Genomic DNA, 24,032 nt, shown 5'->3' on the forward strand with positions numbered 1-24,032 from the left:
CTCAATTTGAAATATCTTAAATTTAGTTATCAATTCTCAGAGGGGATTCACAATTTTTGTAATTAGTTTTAAAAGTCTGAGAGCAAAACTGCTGCAGAGCCCCTGCCCAGTTCAACGGGTGGATCCCCACTGCCCTCTTGTGGTTACACTGGTGGGAACACATGAAGTACAAACTTGGACATGAGGCTTTTTGGAAATACGGAACTGTCCTTCGTTCTTGTTGCACTGAGTAAATAGCAACTGGTCATAGAGATGTCCACATCTCACATAGTCGTACTAGTTTTATGAAATGTGGATATGGTAAAAGGATTTTGAAAGTTAGTATATGACAACCTGATGGATCCAAAAACCCAGATTGTGCGCATTCAGTAATTGTGATTTGGCATTGACCAACTTTTTGCTTTCCAGCGAGATCTAGATTGTACATAAGATCCAGACCTATGAGACGGACACTCCATCGGCTGAATGCAAAACCAGCCTATACTTTTGGGTTGTTCTCTGTGCAAAGGTGGAGCTTTACCTTCTTTCCAGTCTCTGCAACAACTTTCTCCTTCCTTGCCCTTTTCCTCCCATCTCTACCCCCAGGTGCCACATGCCTTGGTGTTGTCAACAACTATATCCATCATGGAGAGAGTGTGGCATAGTAGGCGATAATGAAATCGGGAAGATTAGTATCTGAATTTTTACCCCACCCATCATTTACTGTGATCTTGGTAAAATTAACAGAAATCTCTTGGTCAGTTTCTACAACAGTAAATTACTGACCTCACAGACACCAGGTACAACTGTGAAAACACAGAGATAAGGTGCTCAGAAATAGCAACCAACTGTAGTTATTGTATTCTACACATGTGAAAGAGAAGCAGGTCTTTCCATTTGGAGGATACAGAATATAGTCACAAGGAATCACTTCAAGTATCTTGGTCATTTTTATTTACTCAGTCACAGCACTGCCATATCTTCCTAAGTGTTTTCTTTCCTACACTCTGAAGTATTTCACCTTTTTAAAAATCTCTATTAAACTTGCTCACTCTTCTCCCTTCCTCAGGTGATTGAACTTGGTTTTATAACAAGAAAATAGATGCAGTCCCTGCATTACCAGCCCGCCAGTAATCACAGCTGGACAGCAAGGCCATACTCACTTCTTTCCCTATGGAGAGGACCTGCTTCTACGGAGGTATGACCACTGCAATTACCCCCCTCCTCTGCATCATCTAGTTTCCTTTCTAATTAAAAATATCCCCGAGTATCTGCTTCTCTTTCAAACAAAACTTCTACCCCCTAAAAAAAATGATCTTTCTATTCCACATAACCCTGTGGATAATGATCGATTTCTCTGTTCCCCTTCATCAAACATCTTGAAAGAGTTGTCTATATTCACAACTATATTCTGTGACAACTATAGTTGTCTATTTTCTGTCACATGCTTTCTTCAGTCTACTCCATGTGGAATAATGCCCTTCCCCTTGACTGAGACTTGTCAAAGTCAGAAATTTAATTCTGACACCAAATCCAATAGACCTTGTCTGTTGTTAATGGATTCCTTAGCAGCTTCTGACAGTTGACCGCGCAAATGAACAAAAAATATGGCATGTGCAAATGGTATCTTAGGAATAATTTGGTGCTAAAGAATATAAACTCATTCAAAGTAACTTAAATAGGCAAAGATTCATCTGGGAAAAAAAAAAAGCTATTGTCTCACAAAATTTAAGGGCAGGAAATACAGCCAAGCCTTAGAAGATAATTCACTGGATGTCTCTGGTTACGCTTAGTCCCTTGCTCCTCCTGGTCTGTGTGTCTGCTTCATTCTACTGTTCCTTTGAAGGCTTTCAATATATAACTTTTTAGGTCAAGGGATCAATAAAGACCCACAAGAGTCCCTTAGGCTCCCGCAGTAAATTCCATGAGAGAAACTGGATTAGTCTAAGCTTAAAATGTGCCATCTTTTCTCAATTAGCTATGGCCAAGGAGTGGCAGGATCACTGTGATGGTTAATTTTTATATCAATTTGCCTACACTGTGGTGCCCAGTTGTTTGGTCAAACACCGGTATAGATGCTGCTTTGTTAAAGGTATTTTTTAGATGTGATTAATATTTAAATCAGTAGACTTTGAGTAATGCAGATTAACTCCCTCCCCCCTCCCCTAAATTTGAGTGAGCCTCATCCAGTCAGTTATAAGCCTTGAGAGCAAAGAGCACAGAGACCCAGGATTTCAGACTTGTTAGCTGCCAAAATCATGTGACCCGGACCTTAAAGTTAAATCTTTCCCTCTCTCCCTTCCCCTTCTGTCTCCTTCCCTTCTCTTCTATAAATACAGACAGGGAGATATAGAGAAGGATATTGTTTCTCTGGAAACCCTGACTAATATACCCACAAAGCACAAACTTAACCACAGCAGTCTCTCCTGTTACTGGGGAACAGGTTTAGGAGACCGGGTATGAGTAGAGTGGCCCCAGCTGTATGATACATAATGATTATCAGAGAATCTCTGACTTATTTATATTTATAGCTCATTGTACGTGCTCAAGTTTGGAAACAAATCTCTTTCTGTCTTTATTGACAGCAAGGCTACACGAACAGACCTCAACCCCACTGTTACTAAAGAACCCCTGCCGCAGAGTAGTCAAATGGTTCAAATACCAGGGATTTCTAATAAAACTCAATGTATTCCTGTCTCTAAGCCTATTCCCTCTTATTTAAGCCCTCTAAGAGATACTCATCCTTTTCTCCTTCCTTCTTTCACCTCTATTCTTTTGGGGCCGAGATTTCTTAGAGAAATATCATATTAGAATTTCTTTCTCCTGAAAGGAGGAGGTAATTCTAGAATTTGATAGCAGCAACCAAAATAGGCAACCAGATCAAATAACCCTTCAGCATCTTTGTTTGTTCCATATCTGACAACACTAGACCTAATTTTAAAGATATTAACCATTGGTCCCTATTGTATCTGCTGTAGGGCATCACACCCTAATAATAAAAGATGGTAAGGTTCAGGGCCTCGTTACCTCTGCCCTGGGGATAAGAACCGCCAATATCTCTTTGCCTATATTTAGGACAGAAAACATTACAACTTGACAGCAATGCCCAAGGATTTACCAAAAGCCCTTCCTACTTCTCCTCAAATTTAAAAGCAGTTTAGATGATACAGTGTTACCTGGAGTCTCTGCTTTCTGACACTCTGAAGACAACTTGCTTTCTCTGCTCCCCTCCTCCAGCCTCTTCACAGGAAGACAGCATCCACCTGTTAAAGCTTTTAGTCTTAAAGGGACACAAAGTCTTCAAAGAGAAACTGCAATTTGCTGAAACTAAACTTTACTATTTGGGGCACCTAATTTCAGAACAAGAGCTACATTGAAATCCAAATAGGTTCCATGGCTTCTTAAACTTGCCCAAACTGAAAATTAAGTGCCATTTACAAGGTTTTCTCAGACTAGCAGGCTATTGTATTAAAGGACAACAAATGTGACCCTATCATTTGAGAAGATCAGGATAATTTAGCCTTTAAAACCCTAAGGGAAAACTTAAGAATTTCCCTGCCCATGGACATCCCACTGACCAATTTCCTATTTTCCTCTCCCTCCTAAGCCCTCACCACACATACCTGCTCCCCACATAACTGATATGAACCCTCCCTCTTCTGTGGAGGGTGCTCCTCAGGACTATTTGACATATCACTCCCTGACTCAGCCTGATGTCTTACCACAAACTCCTTTGGTTAAGACTTTTTGTACCGACAGTTTTTATTTCAAAGGATTAAAAGGGTAAATATGCTGGATATTGCTATTTCAACTCTTTTCAAAGTCATCTGCCCTTGGTTTCCTCAGCCCAACAGTCTAAAGTGTCTTACTCTGGCCTTTAGTTTAGCCAAAAGCAGAAGTGCATATTCCTATATGACAGTAGATATGCTTTGCAGTAGCTCTGACTTTGGAATGCCACAAAGAACACTGCTCTCAAAGGAACCAACAACCAAATTCCTGTCGTGGCCTGAGATGTTCCTCTAAATGATAATCTAGAAAAGTTGACTAGAGATGCCCAACAATCGACCCTAGCAAAGGAAAACCAATATTAGAAATCTAATTGTTGTTTGGTTAAAAAAAGAAAACTCCAGGGGCGCCTGGGTGGCTTAGTCGGTTAAGCGTCCGACTTTCGCTTAGGTCATGATCTCNAGAGACTCTGAATTTCTATTACTAACTACTATCCATACATTGAATCATTGGTATACTGGGGAAAAATGATAATCTTTATGATTAATGAAATACTAAAAAGATCTGATTTGCTTGCCTGCTCCACCTGCAATTTAAGAAGAGCTATCCTTACTGCTCCCACGCACTTTTAATTCCCTAACAGAGGTTTGATATTTGGGGCACCTCATTTCAGAACAAGAAAGGATCTTGATCAATTAGAGAAGATTATTTCCACCTGAGGAACCGCCCTGGCACTTCATAGTGATGGGCGAACTCACTGCACTTCGGCAAACGCTTGAACAGGTCTGTGCTGTTTGGCTGGCCAGTTTTACACTTCCACTGTGCTTACCATCCTCAGTCCCCAAGCACAAAAACTGCATAATTACGACCCAATTAGCAAAATTTGCAGAGACCCTTCAAATACCCTGGCCATCTAAATCTCTGGTCTATCCCTTTTGACGGTATTGTAAAGGCCTGTTTAAACACGTTTTAGCAGAACAATCTTTACGCAGCATACCCCAGGAGGAGAAGACCTTAAACATCACAACTTGCAGCCTGGAGATTTTGTCTATTGGAAACGATAACTCCAGAAAGACTGTGGGAAAGGCCCTTCTCAGGAACTGCTGACCAAAGCCAAACTCCAAGGAATAGACTCTGGGATCCATGTGTTGCATCTAAAGAAAACACCAAACCCTGACTGGACCTGCACACCAACTGTTGGCGTGAAAATAAAGATTTCCAGTAATTGAAACAGCTCAAGGTGATAGCTTCCCCAGGATGACAGAGCCAGGCCCATATGCCTTTTTCTTGCTGTTGCTTCTTGTATCCTTTATTTTCTTGACCCAATCTGTTGCAAAAAGAGGAAAACTCTCTGACTGTTGGATCTATTATCAGAAACTCCAATCTATTCATGATGTCAGGGATCCCTTAGTCTTATCAGTAAGAAGTATCTCTTTGATCCCAAATTATATCCGCAAGACCTATCCAGTTATGCTGTTAGAGACAAATGTTCTCATGCCTGTTTTAACCTTGCTCTAATGATAACCATACCTCTTTAGCTGGTTGCCTTCAAGTATGTTGGAGCAACCTGATTATTCCTGGTTTAAAACTACATACAAACTTGGGTCATTATTATGCTATATAATCATTTTTAAACTTTGCATGTGTGGTCTGTCAAATCTCTACAGAAGTGATGTACTCAGTAGGGTGGTGTTAGCTTAGCACTTAGAGATGATCTCTGATGCTTACAACCTTGATAAGCTACTGGCCTCAGCTGGAAAATGCCTGCGATCTCACCCTCATTCCCTTCCTTGTTACTCAAATGTGGCCTCAGCAGTTTGCAATCTCTGCACTTTCCCTCTGACATGGAGCAGGACAACCTGTAAATGTCCTTTTTGGCACAAAAGGACAAAACCATTGTTTCGATTAAAATCTGATCTTAGGGCACCTGGGTGGCTCAGTCAGTTAAGCATCTGACTTCAGCTCAGGTCATGATCTCATAGTTCGTGAGTTTGAGCCCCACATCAGGCTCTCTGCTGTCAGTGCAGAGCCCACTTTGAATTCTCTGTCTCCCCCTCACTCCCGCACCTCCCTGCTCTATCAAAAAATAAACAGTAAAAAAACAAAAAACAAAAACAAACAAGGAACCCCCCCTGATCTTGAGCAGTAATGTTTTGAGGTAAGGTATTAATCAAAAGGAGGAAATGTGAAAATAAATAAAAGAAAACCCCATTTCAAAAGGAATCAGGAAGCCCTGAAGGATGATCTTTCAGGAATTGTCAGTTATTGCAAGAAGCATACCTGCTATTTCCCAACAGGAAACTTACTTTTCATACCCCAGCAGTGGGAAGGAAGAGTTTCTCCTTGTCCAGCAACAGCCCAGCTAGTGAGAACTCAGCGAGACACTCCTCTCAGCCTCCTCCTTTCTTCTGTAAAAGTAAGCCCATCTCTTCTCCAGACGTGCTTCTGGTTCACCATGGTTTACTTGTCCTGAAATCCAATTCCTCTGCTATTCCCCAACAAACTCAATAGCTGGCTCTTTGAAGGTTGACAAATATGAAGGACTTCAAGTAGCCAAAACAATACGAAAACTGTACAAAGCTGAAACACTCTTACTACCTAACTTCAAGAATTTAATATAAAGCTATTGTAATCAAGATGATTTTAGCATGGCATAGATATATAGCCAATAGAATAGAACGTTCAGAAATAGACACACATTTGCAATCAATTGATTTTTTTTATAAACTAGTTAAATAACTCAATGAGGAAAATTACTCTTTTCAGTAAATGATGCTGGTGAAACTGGATATCCATATGGAGGAAAAAAATGAACCCCAACTCTTAGCTCTCATCACACAGAAAAATTAAGTTGAAATGGAACAATGACCTAAATAACTCTTCTAGAAAAAGCACAAGAAACATTTTTTGATTTTAGGGTGGACAAAATCTTCTTGTATGGGTGAGATACAAAATGTATGAAATATTAAGGAAAAAATTAGAAAATGGACTTCATAAAAATTTAAAAATTTTGCTCTTTAAAAACTACTGTTAAGAAAAAAAAGGCAGGTCAGGTCATAGGTTAGGAGAAAATATTTACAATACACATATCTGATAAAAGAATAGTATTCAAAATATATTATTTATATCCACATAAAATACTTATATTTATAATGCTTACAGAGGATGTTGATAATTCAAGAGGCTATGCATGTGTGGCAGAAGGGATATATGTAAAATCTCTGCCTTCTGCTCCATGTTGTTATGAACATAAAACTGCTTTAAAAAATAAAATCTAGGAGTGCCTGGGTGGTTCAGTCGGTTGAGGATCCAACTCTTGATTTCTGCTCAGCTCATGATCCCAGGGTTGTGGGATTGAGCCCTGCGCTGGGCTCCACACTCAGCATGGAGCCTGCTTAAGATTCTCTCTCCCTAAGCCCCTCTCCCTCACTCACATGTGCATGCTCTCTAATAAAAAAAAAAATCTATTAAAAAAATGGGACAGAAAAAAATGCTTACAACTCAATAACAAGAAAGCAAACAGTAACAACTACAACATGGGCAAAAGTTTTGATAGGTACCTCACATAAGACATATAAATAGCCAAAGGGACATGAAGAGATTAACATCATTAGTCATCAACAACATGCAAAATAAAACCATGTTATTGCATTACATAACTATTATAATAGCCTAAAAAAAAAAAGACCGTAGCTAGTGCTGGCAAAGATGCAAAAGAACTGGAACTTTCATATATTATAAAATTCTACAGCTACATTGTTCAAGTTTGGCAGCCTCCTTAAAAGTTCATTAAGTGTTTACCATATGCCTTGTCAATTCTTCCCTAAAGTATTTATCCAAGAAATAAAAACATATGCACAAAACAATGTGTTACAGGAATGTTCATAGAAGTTTTATTTATATTAGCTAAAACCTGTAAACCCATTCATTAGGTGAACAGTATAGCCACAGAGTGTAGTACTATACAGCAATAAAAAGTAATGAACAACAGAAACATGCAATATTAACTAATCTTAAAAATACTATATTGAGCAAAAGAAGTCAGACAAAAAGGTGTGATTTCACCAATTTATTTATTAAACTCTAGTTGGACAAATGTCATCTGTAGTAATATAAAGCCGATCAGTGAGTGCTTTCCTGGGCTACCTTTTAAGTGTAGGGATTGATAGTGAAGGGTACAATAAACACTTCTGGGGTTATGGACATATTCTGTATGATGATGTTAATGTATACATTTCTCAAACCTCACCAAACTGCACAAGTACAGTGCATGCTATTTATTGTAGGTATATTATGCCTCAATAAAGGTGACTAAAAAGAGAAAAACATACACATACCCATTTTGGAGTGCTTCTTCTAGGATATAGTTATAATAGAACATTGCTCCTAACCTAACAAGAAAAAATACAGGTAATCTAAAAATCATATTTTACTTGAACCCATTAGAGTAGAGGTCACCAGACAACAAAGTGAGCTGAATTCTAAAAAATGACAAGACTCTCCAAGGGCTCTGATATAAATGGACCATATATTTGACAAGAAAGAGTGCATAAAAGCAGTTAAGAATCCGTTAGGGACATCTCGTTAGGTCAGTAAAAACATGAGACTTTTGATCTTGGGGTCATGAATTAGAGTCCCATGTTGGGTGTAGAGACTATTTAAAAATAAACGAATAAATAAGTTAATTTTTTCAAACATTTTTTAAATGTTTATTTTTGAGAGAGAGTGTGAGAGCACACACGCAAATGAGGGAGGGAGAGAGAGAAAGATAGGGAGAGAGAGACTCCAGTACAGAGCCCCACACAGGGTTCAATCTCATGAACTGTGAGATCATGACCTGAGCCAAAAACCAAGAGTCAGATGCTTAACTGACTGAGCCATCCACGCACCCCCAAACCATTAATTTTTAATGGATTCTTAAAGGCTGATCGTGGGCTAGTGCTGTGGCTTGCAAAAGCAGAAAAAATAGAGGTGCTATAGGAAATTTAAAATTTTTGAAGCAAACATATTGGTAATGTCCATTTGTCTAAAACAACATTAATTATCCACTTGAGATAGTTGTTTCATCATTAGATCCCACTACATTATAAAGTTGTTTTTTGATGGTTTCTTTCATAAGAATCCAGTCCTCTGAGAAAATCAGTGTCGAAGAGGTGAGGTCGGCAGTCTCCAATATGATTCCATGATTTTAGAAGTTGTATGACAGATGCAAACATTTCAAGAATAAGTACTTGTGGTTATATTAAGGATACAAGTATTTCTTTCTTTCAATATTCAGAAAGTTAAGGTTAGAAGGGAACCTCCTTGACAAGACAAAGTTCACATACAAAAAAACTACAGCTAATACCATACTCATTGGTGAAAGAATGAATTCACCCCAGATGAGAATAATAAGACACCATTCTTACCAACATTGTAATAGAGGTCCTAGGAAGTACAGTAAGAAAAGAACAAAAGGCAGAAGTAAAAGACTGTGAACATACAAATAAAACTTTTTTCACAGAAGATAGATGTAGAAAATTTTAAAGCATCTGGAAGAAGCTATTTTAACTAATTATTGAGGATTACAAGGTGATAGGAAAAAGGTTAAGTCCAAAAATCAAAACATACTAAATCAAAATATTTTTAATGCTTTTTTGCATTTATAAGGGTAAATCTAACAACATATATGCAAGATTTGTACACCAAAAAATCACCACGATGAGAGAAATTAAAGACCTAAATAATGGAGATATACACTGTGTTCCTAAGTCAGTTGTCCAAATCTTGTTAAACTGACAACATTCCCCAAATTGATTATAGGTTCAATATAATCTCAATCAAAATCACAGCAGGCTTTTGGTAGAAATTTATAATTTGATTCTAAAATGTATGTGAAAAAGCCAAGGAATTTGGAAGGCCATAACAACTTTGAAAAAGAACAAAATTTAGAACTTAGATTACCTGATTTCATGATTTACTATTTCAAATGTAGAATCAAGACAATATGTTGTTGGCATAGACAAATATAAACTAATAGGACAGAATAGGGAGCCCAGAAACAGACCCAGCCATATACAATTGATTTTCAATAAGGTAAAACAGAAATTCAGTGGAAAAGATAGTCTTTTCAACAAATGGTGTCGGAAAAATTATATATGCATATCCAAAAAACAAAGCCAAAACCTAAAAACCAAACCCCTAGCCCCAATGCTTGGTTCATACCCTACAACACATACAAAAATCAACTTGAAATGGATCATAGACTTAAATGCAATTCCTAAAAGTATAATCCTTTTAAAAGAAAACAGGAGGGCCACCAGTTGGTTAAGGGTCCAAGTTCGGTTCAGGTCACGATCTCTTCGTTCGTGAGTTCGAGCCCCATGTTGGGCTCTGTGCTGACAGCTCAGAGCCTGGAGCCTGCTTTGGATTCTGTCTCTCTCTCTCTGCCCCTCCCCTGCTCACGTTGTGTCTCTCTCTCTCTTGAAAATAAACAAACATTAAACATTTTAATAAATAAAACATAGGAGAATAATCTTTGTGATCTTGAGCTAGGCAAAGATTTCTACACACAAAGAAGGAACCATAGTAGAAAAAATGGAAAAACTGGATTTTATAAAAAATTTTTAAATTCTCCATTTCAAAAGATACTGTTAAGAAAATAAAAAGATAAGCCATAGACTAGTTTCTCTAAACTCGTATCATAGTATATCTGATACATGAATTGTATCAACAAATCTACTTTATAAAATTTAAAAACACTGAATACTAGAAATAAGAATGGCATGTGAACACATTAAAAGATGTTGAATATCAGTAGTCACTAGGGAAATGCAAATTAAGCATTACTACTACACACCTATCAAAATGGCTACATGAAAAACAAAACCCTACAATACAGAAGGCTCACATGGTTGATGAGTAACAAAAATTCTCATCTATAGCTGGTGGGAACATATAATGTTATATCCACTTTGGAAAATAGTTTGGCAGTTTTTTATAAAGTAAAACATACACTTTAGCATAGCATATACTATATAACAATCCCACTCCAAAGTACTTCCCCCAAATTTAGAGTATGTACCCAGAGACTTGTATGTGAAAGTTTATTGCATCTTTAATCATAATGGCCAAAGGACTAGAAATCCAGTTGAATGGATAAACAAATTGTACAACATTCAGTACAAAGAATTATCACTCCATAATAAAAAGTAATGAGCCACTGATAAATGCAAAACACAGATGAATTCCAAAAACAATATGCTAAGTGAAAGGCCAGCTCAAAGCCAATTATTTTGTATGATTCCTTTAAGTAACATTACAGAAAAGTAAAAACTATAGGGACAAATCAGTGGTTGCTGGACTAGGTATGGGGAAATCGGCATGTGATAATTTTTTCAGGGTGATGGATAGGTTTTAGATCTTAAATATGTTGGTGGTTGAACAACTGTATAATATGTCAAAGCATATTACATTGAACACCTAAAAAGGATGAATTAACCTTATATAAACATGATCTAAAGTTTTTTTAATGAGAAAAAACATCAAAAAACAGATTTTTTTTTCTATTTCACTTTAAAAACACTGGAAATGCAACATTTCTCTTGCATTATGGAGCCTTTTTACAAGTTGTGTTCTTTCCTTGAGTAGACACTCTATCATGCCTCCTAAAAATATATGCCTATCAGAAGACAGACAAATCAAAATGTTTTATATTTTCCTAACATACATTTCTGAATATCTCTTCATGAAGTATCACATTTCTTAAATACCATAAGTTACAAAAACTAGTTTTTCATTACATAGCATAAGTGTTTTAATTATATGGGAATTAACCTATTATTCAAGTCAATAGAATAAATATTAAAATCCCTAAAATCATATTACCTGAGGTCTTTCTCTGCCTATTTTAATTTCTAAACATGAGACTTGGGTGTTTCTCTGTGTCTCAGGTGCTTTTTATTAGTTGGGTTAAAAAACAAAAGACAGTAAAAGACTCTAGTTATAGACGTAACAGTAAGTCATAGAAATGTCTCCAAAAATACTAATAGATCAGGTAACAATGGAAACATAAAAAGTTTAATAACACTGGCCACTTATAGGATATAGGATTTCTAGGAAAGAACCAAAGCAATGAAAAAAATATAAATGATAGGGCGAGGCATTGTTTAAAGTGCTGGGAATACAGCGGTGAGCAAGATAAGGTTCCTCCCTTAATGAAACTTACATGTTAGTAAGGAGGCAATGACAGGAAAAAAAAAAAAAGTTAAGTAACAGTTAAGTGCTAGCAAGATAAGGGACATAAATATGGTAGGGGCAGGTTTACCAGTTTAGAGACTTGATGTGACTTATTCAAGTGAGGGAATGAGCTTTGTACAAATCAGGGATAAAGGCATTCTTGACAGAGGAAACAGCAATACAAAGATCCATTAAGTGTTCTTTGGTGTATTCTAAGAACATGAGGGTAGTGTAAGTGAAACAGAAAAAAAAAACAGAGAAAACTAGGGGTAAAGCATGATAGATTATAAAAGTTGTTAATGCTGAGTCTACTCCCTTATCAAAAATTATGGAACACTGCCAGGTTTTTTAATTTTTTTAAAAATGTTTATTTTTATTTGAGAGAGAGAGAACGAGAAGAGGGGCAGAGAGAGGGAGACACAGAATTGGATGCAGGCTCCAGGCTCTGACGGTCAGCACAGAGCCCGACACGGCTCAAACTCACAAGCCGTGGTATCATGACCTAACCAAAGTTGGACACCCAATTGACTGAGCCACTCAGGCACCCTGTCAGAGTTTTTGTTGTTGTTTTTAATTTAATGTCATTGGTGGAGAAGAGTCTGGTTTTCTCTATCTTAACAGTAGGTATCTACTAGGGGCATTTGGGTGGCTCAGTTGGTTGAACATCCGACTTGACTTAGGCTCATGATCTCAGGGGTGTGGTGACTGATCAAGTCTTGTGTAGTGCTTAGCTCAGAGCCTGCTTAAGATTCTATTTCCCTCTGCCCCATTCCCTTGCTCCTGCTCTCTCTCTAAAATGCGTAAAACCAAAGAAAAATAGTAGATACCTATTAGATATGTAAGTGAAGATGAGTTCAGGGGAGTGGTTGAAGCTGAAGAGACCAAGCACAGAAACAGAGAGGGAAAAACAATAAAGGTGTTAAGACAGAGAACAGAAGTATTATGATAGCAATACCACAGGTTTCCAGAAAGTAGAGAGAACTGGTCAAGAGGCAAGACTTGATCAAAGGAAAAAAAATAAACAAAACCACACCTCAACCCAAGAGACAAAGAGAAGTTTTGAAAGGGAAAAAGAGAAAACAATGAGTGCCAGGTTAATTCCACAGCTCACTTATAGACTGAAAACCTGAGAGTAGCCTACAGTAACAAAATTACAATGCAATTCCCATTTCTGCCAGAAAATGTATATCATCAATGCAATCAATATCCTAGCTTATTTAACAGCAGCTTTATGAGCTTATGTTTTGTTTTGAGGCTGTTTATACCTGTTTATACACACACACATACACACACACACACCTACTTATACCTGTTAAATATTATATAACTTAATATTTAGATCTAGACTCAAATGCAGAGTGGGACATAGAATTAAAAAGCATCTTATTCATTTGGGAGTTTGTGAACTACCAACCTTGTTTCAAAAAGGCTGGTTAAGTTTTTTAAAATGTTTATTTGTTTTAGGGAGCAAGAGCACATGCACAAGCAGGGAGGGGCAGAGAGAGCAAGCTGACAGAGGATCCTAAGTGTGCTCCATGCTGACAGAATAGGAACCATGAGATCATGACCTGAGCCAAAGTCTGATGCTGAACTGACTGAGCCACCCAGGTGCCCCCAATTTTGTTTTTTTCAATTAAAGGCCAAGATGGCTAATAGCTTTTTAGAATAGAAATCTCACATCAAGCTCCATTTAACAATTGTTTAGATACTTGGAAAAAGTTTGGAAAGTATTTTTTAATCCTACTTTACCTAGTAATCTTATCTTTCATTCTTTAACATACCTAATATTCCTATCCTTAGGTCTTTCCTTATAAAAGAGTCCAAAGATTTCCTATAATAAAATCAGTCTATTAGGCTGTTGGAAGAAAAAAAAAATGAGCATAAAGTGTCTATCAAATTACTCACTACATTCATTGTCAAGAGAAAATATAATTTCAATGGTTTTGTTTTAAATGTCTAAAATTAGAAGGTAAGAATTTTAACACAGAAGTTATGAAATTCTGTCAAAATATTTTTGTTGTACTATTGCCTAGTTGCCTCCCCTTAAACATGCTCATCAGAAATCTTACATGAATGCTGCTATATATGTAATAGTTTTGTCTGTACTTTTAAATCGAGTCTTGAACTTAATGGGTTTGATGGGTTTTTATATTAATAAGCTTAAATATCAGTTTAGAAGCATTTAAAAATATTATTCCATTACTTGCTAAGTAATGAACTACTCACAAATTTAACAATAAAGCCCTATTCATGAGTTCACATTAAAATTTCAGACAAAGCAAGGAAAGTCTTAAAGAAGCCCATATTTAAAATTTAGTTGCTTTCTCAACCCCCTACCCCTTTCAAGTCACCACAGCCCCTGTCAAGAAACATCACAACTACAAAACTACATTATTATTTATAGCTCAAAGATCATGGTCTAGTCAGAAACTGAGTAACGAAGATAGGATTTATGCCATTTACCCCACTGCATAGTCTTGATAAATCTCAAGGAAGTGAAATCAGTGTAAATCAGTATATCTATACAACTTTCATTATTTAACTACAAAAATGGATTACAGAAATTATCATATGTAATTTACTATGTCTTATGCAACTTTTATCAAAATTTCAGTTTTATTAAGTCACCCACTCTGAAATTAATGAATGAGTCATTCACACTCCAGTTTTCCACAGCTTTCCAGTCTAAAATTATTTTCTAACATATCCTGAAAAAAGAATATTTTCTTTATAAGCAAACAGGCCATTGCTTTTAATAAGAAATCATTTATTGTATATTATTAAAGTGGAGGGTTAACTGGTACAGTACTATGCATAATCTCTCACCCTTAAAAATTTAAACACAAATGGATAAAAATACCAAAGCAGAATGAGCATGTAATAGACAAAATTTAAGCATATTTTAGAGAGAATGTTCCCTGTTATATCTATGTACCAATGTTCTTCTCCATTGTGTCTTAGTAAGTTTATGGCTTGTTCCTCTTCTACGTGATTGCTGAGTTTTTACATATAATGAACATATTTTCCATCAATTAATGTTACATACAGATTTAGATTTTTCATTCAACTCAGCTAATTAGGTGATTGATATGATCAACTAAATATGTCATTGTTAAGAAAAAGCCCATTCCATTGCCTCAAAAAATGTAATACTGTTCTTCTATGATATCTGTACAACAGGATATAATGCAAATATCCCAGCTACAAAGTGATGAATTAAAAATGCAACCCTGATCTTTTTACTGTGTGAATATTATAACTTCATTAATCATTATGTTGTTAAATGCTATCCTGTGGAATAATCATTAAATGTGGGGAAAAGTGGAAAAGCTTAAAAATGTGTACCAGGACTACACTGTCTTGTCACTTTTATATAGAATTAGAAATTAACGCTTAAAAATTGAGTTATTGTTCCTATGTTACTGATATGCCAGTAAAAAATAGATTATCACTCTTCAGGTAACTAAAAGAGGGATCACTTAAAAAAAAAGAAAGAAGGAAAGCTTTGTTTTGTATGCATAAAATTTTAGACTTAAATGGAGAAAACAGAAATGTTTAAAAAAAATACATCCATCTATGGACAAATTTCTAAAGATTATTCCCACAGTTAATCAACAGGGACACTTTAAGGAATATTATAGGCATATACCAATATACTTATATTTGTCAACATTAAAACTCAAATTTGTTACATCACAGCACACATCCAAGAATGTATGTCACATGTTCAAAAATCCCCACTGAATATAACAAAATAAAAATCTGTGAATAAATATAAGGCATTCTGAAATAAAATCTGCAGGAAACCAACAAGAGTTCAACAAAGATTTCTATGATCTAAATTTTACTTCATAGATTCATACAGTCTTCAAATAGACTTAGTTTTGTAGTGCCACACACTAACAATATTCAACTGCTTACCAAAATACCTTTTTCCTGGTAGCTAAACATTACTACTTTAAAAAAAAAAAAAGTTAAGTGCTTGAGGGAGTAAGAATGCAGCAGAAAATTACAGGAGCCCACATATCCTTTTTCTTAAATTTAATTTGTCATATATAAGGTTTTTATATACAATCAGTGTGCATTGTAACAGTTTATATTAAAAGTCAATCAAGTTTATCTAAAATGTTACCTGGCTGCATAGCACATTTGACATTATTGCCCACATGAAAAGGGAAAACAAATGGATTTTACAATAACTTTTGGCCATTTTGGATTCTGAAAAGTGTTCATACACCTACCCTTTTAAACCAAATGCATCTGAAAAAAATGTTTCCAGAGCATGCAGTTTAGATTTTACATATTATCTCACCATTTTGTTACTACAAACACAATATTTACTAAAAAAGAAAAAAAGAGAAATAACATTTATCTAATAAAATAGTCAATATAAAAAGAGACTAATGGAATTAAGTGGCCCCTTTCCCCATTTTTTTACATTCTAAACAATGATTCCATCAAGACAAATCATTAAAAAGTGTTATTACACTGATAATTTTTTTTTTAAGTGATAAGAAGGCCTGAGTTGGTAGGGAAAGGAACAGTCAAAAAAAGCCTGAGCAGGGAAAGGAAGTAAGGAAAGCTCATTTAATCCATTTACAATAATTTACAGCCGTGTGTGTGTGTGTGTGTGTGTGTGTGTGTGTGTGTGTGTGTGTAAAAAGGCATAATAATAGATCACAAACAGGAAATTCCTGGCTATTTTACAGATATAAGTACAGAATTTAAATATTCAAGCTTGTGATGAAAAGCGGCAAGGTGGTCGCAGTGTACAATGTAAACAAGTAGCTTTGGAAAGTGAACAAAGTCCTTGAGTGTTTTTTCTTTATTAAGAAAAGAACTCTCTTTCATTCCTTCCTGAAACATGATCACAGGTCAGAGTAAAGTTCATATACAAACATAATTTAAATGGAGGTCAGTCTAAAATCACTGACTTAAAAACAGTTTTATCCAGCCTATATGGAAGGGCAGTGTTGAGGTCCCTGTAATAGTAAACATTTTCCATTTCTTTAAAAAAGAAAAAAAAAAAAGTACTACAGTAACTGTAGTACAGTGCAGCATAATCCTTAAATATAAAAATATTTTCTCTTCTGTTGGGATAATAGACCTTGCATCCTGGAAAGAAGTAACAATACTGCTACTGATAGAAGATCTGTTTATATCTTTCAAGTCATGTAAGGCAATTACTGTGTTGGTTTATGATTATGGCTAAAAGAAAAGTCCAGAAAGACAAAGTATCAGTTTTTGTTATGTTTTCCGACTACTCCAGGTATGCTCAGGTGTACTTTTGTGTTCAACTGAGTGTTCAAATGGAGATCTGGAGCCATAAGGAGACCTCTGATCTAGTGGTGATCTGGGGCCACTACTGGTAGCTCTGTGGTCCATCTGCCAATCTGAGTGATACCTATAATCCCTGGAAGATTTATGGTGTGTATATTCAGAACTTGCCCGATGGTCTGAATGTAACCGATGGTCTGAATGAGAACGATGATCAGAATGAGATCTGTCCTTTAAACTTCCTTCCAAATTTGACCTGTGATCTCTACTCCTGTGATCATCCAGTTTTCTGTGTTTCTCTCTATCGCTGTAATACCTAATGAAAGAGAAATTAGGGATTAAATTAATAATGGAAACTTAGTGTTTCCAAACAGAAAACTTATTAAAAAAATAAAACACAAAAATGCTTTAAGTCATCTTTTAAAAATGTAGAGAAGCTCTTGTTTCACAAGACCTCCTAAGTGAGTTTAAGACACTGGACCTGTCTCTGCATGCCTTTCTGGAAAAATCATTCAATTCACAAAACTAAAGTGAACCTCAGATAGCATCTAATTCTACACACCCATTTTTAAAATTATTTAACTACTTAACATAATTTTATTTTTAAGTATAATGGACATGCAGTATCATGTTAGTTTCAGGTGTATAACATAGTGATTTGAAATTATATATGTCATGAAATGCTCACCCACCGTGGTCAGTGTATAGTTACCATCTGTCACCATATAAAGTTATTAAAATATTACTATTTTCCTAAGCTGTACTTTATATCCCCATGACTTATTTTGTAACTGGAAGTCTGTAACTCTTATTAATCTTCTGTACCTATTTCACCCCGCTCCCCATTCCTGTCCTTCCTGGAAACCATCAGTTTGTTCTTCTCTTTATGAGTCTAGTTTGTTTTTCTGTTTGTCAACTGTTTTTCTGTTTGTTTGTTTGTTTGCTTTTTATTCCAGATACAAGTGAAATCATATGCTATTTGTCTCTGTCTAACTTCTTCCACTTAGTTTACATGCCAACATTTTGACTGGTTTCTACCTTTTATTCTATGCAACATTTGTATTAATCCATCTTAATTATCTGGAACTGGGGATTAAGATAACAAACTAGAACATCCTTGAAATCAGAGCCTTTTATGAAACTCTAAGCAGGAAAAATAAAAGCCCTAAAATGCAATCTATGAACTAATTTGTAGAAGAGAGCTTTCACTGGTTGGTGAAAGGTCCTTGTTATAAAAGATACCAATTATGTTCTATAAGCCTGTGAAATTATATATATTTACTGCTACAAAGAGGGCTTTTCATTTTGTGCCCTTTTCTAATTATAATAGCCATTCTACAATTGATATTTATTACGTGACAGTGCTTCTATCAGAGAAGAAATTATTGCAGTGAGCACAACTTAAATGCAAAGAAAATCTACTAATCCCTCTTTTTCTGATCTTTTATGCTCAGTTTTTTCTATTACTTTCTGTAATTATCACTGACAAAAATACTCCTTTATGAAATAAAACATATTATTGTTATATTCAGATTGTTTACTACTTAAAGGCTTCAAAAAACAAGAAAACAGTAAGAAACAGAGAAAACTTCCTGATTTCAGGACTATGCCAGACTGCCATGATTAAGTTTATCCTCAATGAAGTGTTTTCACATAAATTAATTTTTTCCCTAGGAGCTTTTTAATGGAATGGAACATAGAATCCCCCCAGCAAATTTAAGCCATATTCCATAGAGCTTCTAATTTACTCTATTCTTGTATTTTGAAGAATATTTGAACCAATATTCTCTAAAACCAACAAAACTGAATCCTATGACTTATACAGAACCCCATACTTTCATATCTTACTGCACACTTTGATCTTAAAATTGTGATTAAAAAAAGTTTTGGAGAAATTCAGTTAATACTAACAAAAAGTACCATCAGTTTCTTTATTTGTAAACAAATGCCTTTATTTCACATAAGATTCTGATTACCTGAGTACTGAATAATTGGCTGGTAAGGTCAAACAGAGCATATAGAAAAGTCAAAAAGAGAATGACATAAATAAGCAAAACTGTCCATTTTACCTGCTTTCTTGCTTGTAATGATCCCAGTCACGATGATCTTTACCATTACTAAAAGAAGAATAGGGTCTTTTCCTAGAGTCACTCTTTTTGTAAGAATCTCCCTGATGTCGGTCTTTATGATGATCATGATACTGAGATAAGTGTCTATCAGATGAATAACTGTCCCTGCTGCTATCATCGTGGTTTGTATTCTCCTTTAATCTTTCCACATCTGTTAGATAAGAGTCCAGTTTTTGTTAATGATTTAAAAAAATACATGGTAAATGAAAGTAACTTTGCTGCTAGATTATAAGAACTGTTATTTCAACTCCTGATAAACAAAATCAGTTGCCAAATACAGACAGTTAAAGACTTTAGAAATAGTCTATAAAGGCAGAACTAATAAGGCCTATCAAGGGTTACTGTATTATGAAATGTGAAAAAACACAACTAAAAAAATTTAAAGCCCATTTCCTTCTCAGACTATACTTCTGTGACTCCTGCATAGACCGAATACATTATAAGTTAAATATTTTTTAAAAATACATTCATTTTAACCACTATTCTATCATTTCTTGAAATTGGCCAAAAAAGGTTGATTTATGGAAAGGTTAATAAGCTAAAGTTACTGTTTAAGATAACAGATGCAATATTAAAACCTGAGGATGTATTATCTAAAACAAACCTGAACCAGGAAAACAAATTTTACTTTTTAAAACAATTAGTAACACTTACCTGGATTTCTAATCACTTGAGCATTCAAGTTGCTGTTCTGGTCATTATTTTGCTAAAATAAATGCACATATATAAGAATCTTTTAAGTGACTTCAAATACCCTTACAAAATAGGAAAAAGAAAAAACACCCTAAAAAGAAAATTCTGATGCTGAAAGAATCCTCGTATACTAGAATGTATAAATGCATCATTTGCAGATATTTTTTAAAAAGCATAGACTATTTGTCTGACTTTCTTAAAAAACTTGACCTTGAAAATAATTTTAGAGTTACAGAAGAGTTGCAAAAATTTAAAATTCCCATATGCTTTTTACCCAGCTTTTCCTAATGTTAACATCTTACATAACACCACAGTATGATAATCAAAACTGAGTAATACTGGTACAATACTATGAAATGAACTAGCAACTGTGTTCAAATTTTACATTTTTCCACTAAGATCTTTTTTTCTGCTCCAGGATCCAAACTGGAATTCCATATTACACTGAGTTTTTCATGTCTTCTTAGTTTCCTCCAATCTAGGACAGCTTTTACTCTTTTTCTTGTCTTTGATGACCCTGACACTTCTGAAGTGTACTAGACAGTTATCTTGTAGAATGCCTCTCAACTGAGGTTTGTATGGTATTTTCACATGATCAAATTAAGGTAATACATTTTTGCCAAGTATTCCACAGAAGTGATGTATCTCTCTTAGTGCACTGTACTGATGGTTCATGATGTTGATAGATCTTATTTTAGCTCATATTAACCTTGACCATTTAAGTTGGTAGGCAGGTTTCTCTTCTATAAAGTTATTATTTTTCTCTTTGTAATTAATAAACATTTCAGAGGAGATACTTTTAGACTATGCCAATATCTTGTTTTCTTGTCCACTAATTTTAGCTTCCTTCAGAACATCTTACCTGCAGTAACTTTTACTGTGTTGTAACACTGATTCTGTATTTCCTTCATTCCTTCTACATTAATTGAATTCTTCCACAAGGAAGAATGTCTTAGTTTTAATAACATAAATTAAGGGAAAAATATGATGCATCAATTTACCTGAGATTCCTGCCGTTTTTTAATAGCATGCTTATATAATTTATGTAATTTTCTTGCATCAAACTCCGTAAACTTAGATACAAAAATCCACAGGTTTCTAGAAAAAGAACAGGTAATCAATCTGGTGGAAAATTACTTAGCTTTTTCATGGAACTGTTATACCCTACTAGAGGAACACATCTTAGCCTTCCATGAAACAAAATCTAAAAAGATTATTTCTACTAACTATAAGAGACTCTTAAATACATAAAACAAAAAGGGTTGTTGGAAGGCGGGGCACAGGGGAGAGGGAAAAATGAGTAAAGGGCATTGAGGGGGACACTTGTTGGGATGAGCACTGGGTGTTGTATGTAAGTGATGAATCATGGGAATATACTCCTGAAACCAAGAGCACACTGTATACATTCTATGTTTAGTTAACTTGACAATAAATTAAAAAAACAAAAAACAAACAAACAAAAAACTTTATATGGGGGTGCCTGGGTGGCTCTCTGACTTTGGCTCAGGTCATGAACTCATAGCACGCAGGTATGGGCCCCTCATCAGGCTCTGTGATGAGAGCTCAGAACCTAGAGCCTGCTTCAGATTCTGTGTTTCCCCCTCTCGGCCCCTTCCCACTTGAGCTTTCTCTCTCAAAAATAAATAAAATAAAATAAAATAAAAACTTTATACGACCAAGATTCAACCTTTCTCTTTTCTTGAAAGTAATCTCTACACCCAACACGGAGCTTGAAGTCACGACCCTGAGATCAAGAGATGCATGCTCCACCCACTGAGCCAAATTTGATGTCCCCATATGGATAAGATTCCAAATAAAACTAAACATGAAGTTCTACTTCTCTTCCAAATCCCTTAATTTTATAACCTTTTAGAGTGAAAAGCAGTAATTCACCCTACTGAAACCCTAAGTATGTAAATTTACAAATCAGAAAGGACTTATTATGATTCATATTAGGTAGAGAAGAAACAAGTTATGTTAGTAGTCTGTGTAAAGATACCACCAGATAATGTGTATTAAGGAGAAAGGGGAAAAGGATAGAATTTCTTTTTTAGCTTTAATGTAATCATCACTCCAGAAATATGTCATTCCTTTTTTTTTGCTTTGACATGTAGCTGTGCTGCAGAGAGCAAAGAAATCAGCAGACTAATAAACTAACAGCACAGATTTGTGGTCATTTTATAGTGTTCCTAACTTGTCTCCCAGTTTGGCTTAATACTGACCTGGATCTCATAATTATTAAGTGATTTGTATAATACAGCAGCTCAGACTTACAATTTTAAGATCAACTGTGCTGTTGCTTCTAAAATAAAGGGGAAAATAAAAGTGTGCATTTTACACTGCTTGAGAATATTAGTTTTTACAAGGCTATATACCCATACCTGGAAGATGAATTGCTATATTTATGTAACAATAAATTTGTTTGGAACTGCAAATTCTAAAGATATTACTAAGAATACTTTGGTGAAGTGCAGATATTTTTAAAAATAAAATGCAATCTGCATTTTAATGAAACAATATTGACTATTTCTTAAAGACAGGTGCCACCTGTGGTTCATCATGATGCAGAATTGAGCAATGATTCATAAATAAAAAGCTTAAAAGGGAAAAAGTGAAAACAATCGCCCTCAGATCCTCAGATTACCTCTTTAAGTAGTATTCTGTTACCTAAACTTCAAAATAAGAAAAATAAATTGAAATATAAGACACAATTAGATGGTTACATAAATACAGTTTAGGAAATTAACATTTCCTGAAAAGTACATCACTTACTTTCTCCACTGCTTGATTTGTTCAGGATTTGTATACTCTTTCAGACATTCTGTGATATGGTCTCCAATTTTTATTAAACACTGTCTAGTATGCTCCAGTTGTTCTCTTTCTGAAAGGCCTTTTTCAGGCCTGTCAAGTTGTTTCAAAGCTGCTTTGACAGGCCTCATTCTTTCTTTACACTTTAAAATGGGAAAATAAGAATACGTATTAAAAATAAGAATTCAACAAAAATCTACTTCTTTCAATGGCATCTATGAGTAAATATAGCACTGTTTGATGCTAAAATAAGCATTAAAGCTCATCTCACAGCTCTTAAGTATCAGGGTTTACCCCCCTCAGATTTTCTTCTGAGTAAGGTTTTTCATTATCATTTAAATTGAATCTTTGCCCATGTTAAAGCTTTGGATTAATTTACCTCTATAAAAATGCTATTTTCTACACTGTAACACAATGAAGCAGTCTTTTTTTTTTTTTTTAAATGTTTATTTATTTTGAGAGAGAGGGAGACAGAGAGTCCCAAATAAGATCCACGCTGACAGCACAAGGTTGAGATCATGACCTGAGCTGAAACCAAGAGTTGGGTGCTTAACCGACTTACCCCAGGCACCTCAATTATCATCAAGCAGTCTTAAACACAGAATGTTAAAAAATAAAATATTTCAGAATATAATAGCCTAGACTCACTCTAATATAGAATAAAATGTAAAAAAGTAAGAATCTTTATAAAATAAAATACACTAGCCAAACAATTAAAACCAATTGACCTGGAAGTATAAATTGTCTATTTTCTTCTAAACTTTTGGGACAAAACAAAGTAACTAATGCATTTTGCTTTTACCACATTTTGGCTAGTCAAGGAGTTGGGAATACTTGATAGAAACCAACCTTTTCCTTAGCCTACAGATCACTAGCATGCTAATAAAAGGATGACATATCAAAAATTGTATGATTCAGTTAAAGTCCAATTTGTGCAATAAAAACTATAACCTTGTACCAAAAGTAGAAGGAAAATATCACTAAAAAAGCAAACTAATCTATGTATATTAATATGCCAAACAAATTGAACAATGATTAATAATTAATAATTTACAAGTAGTAAAGTTGATTTCAGGAATGTTAAGGATGGATCAATTACACATAATATATTTAGTTGATTCAATGCCATTTCTTTAAAAACATTCTTGGGGCACTTGGGTGGCTCAGTACGTTAAGCGACCGACTTCAGCGTAGGTCATGATC

At 35.1% G+C, this 24,032-nt stretch overlaps 1 protein-coding gene across 3 annotated transcripts in view; it reads right to left on the reverse strand.

Annotated features, from left to right (window-relative positions):
* Positions 1-15,948: 15,948 nt before the first annotated feature.
* The window catches only part of CHD1 (chromodomain helicase DNA binding protein 1), a 69,437-nt gene continuing 61,353 nt past the window's right edge, over positions 15,949-24,032 (reverse strand). For all 3 annotated transcript variants that reach the window (XM_077772760.1, XM_077772761.1, XM_077772759.1), the window contains 5 exons: positions 22,794-22,972; positions 21,023-21,119; positions 19,983-20,034; positions 19,269-19,479; positions 15,949-17,515 (listed from right to left, as the gene is read on the reverse strand). In XM_077772760.1, coding sequence (XP_077628886.1) covers positions 17,170-17,515; positions 19,269-19,479; positions 19,983-20,034; positions 21,023-21,119; positions 22,794-22,972 — 885 coding nt within the window. In that variant the 3' untranslated portion in view covers positions 15,949-17,169. The remainder of the gene's footprint in view (positions 17,516-19,268; positions 19,480-19,982; positions 20,035-21,022; positions 21,120-22,793; positions 22,973-24,032) is intronic.

Source organism: Crocuta crocuta, unplaced genomic scaffold (assembly GCF_008692635.1).
Source record: "Crocuta crocuta isolate KB4526 unplaced genomic scaffold, BGI_CrCroc_1.0 scaffold309, whole genome shotgun sequence".
Classification (NCBI taxonomy): domain Eukaryota; kingdom Metazoa; phylum Chordata; class Mammalia; order Carnivora; family Hyaenidae; genus Crocuta; species Crocuta crocuta.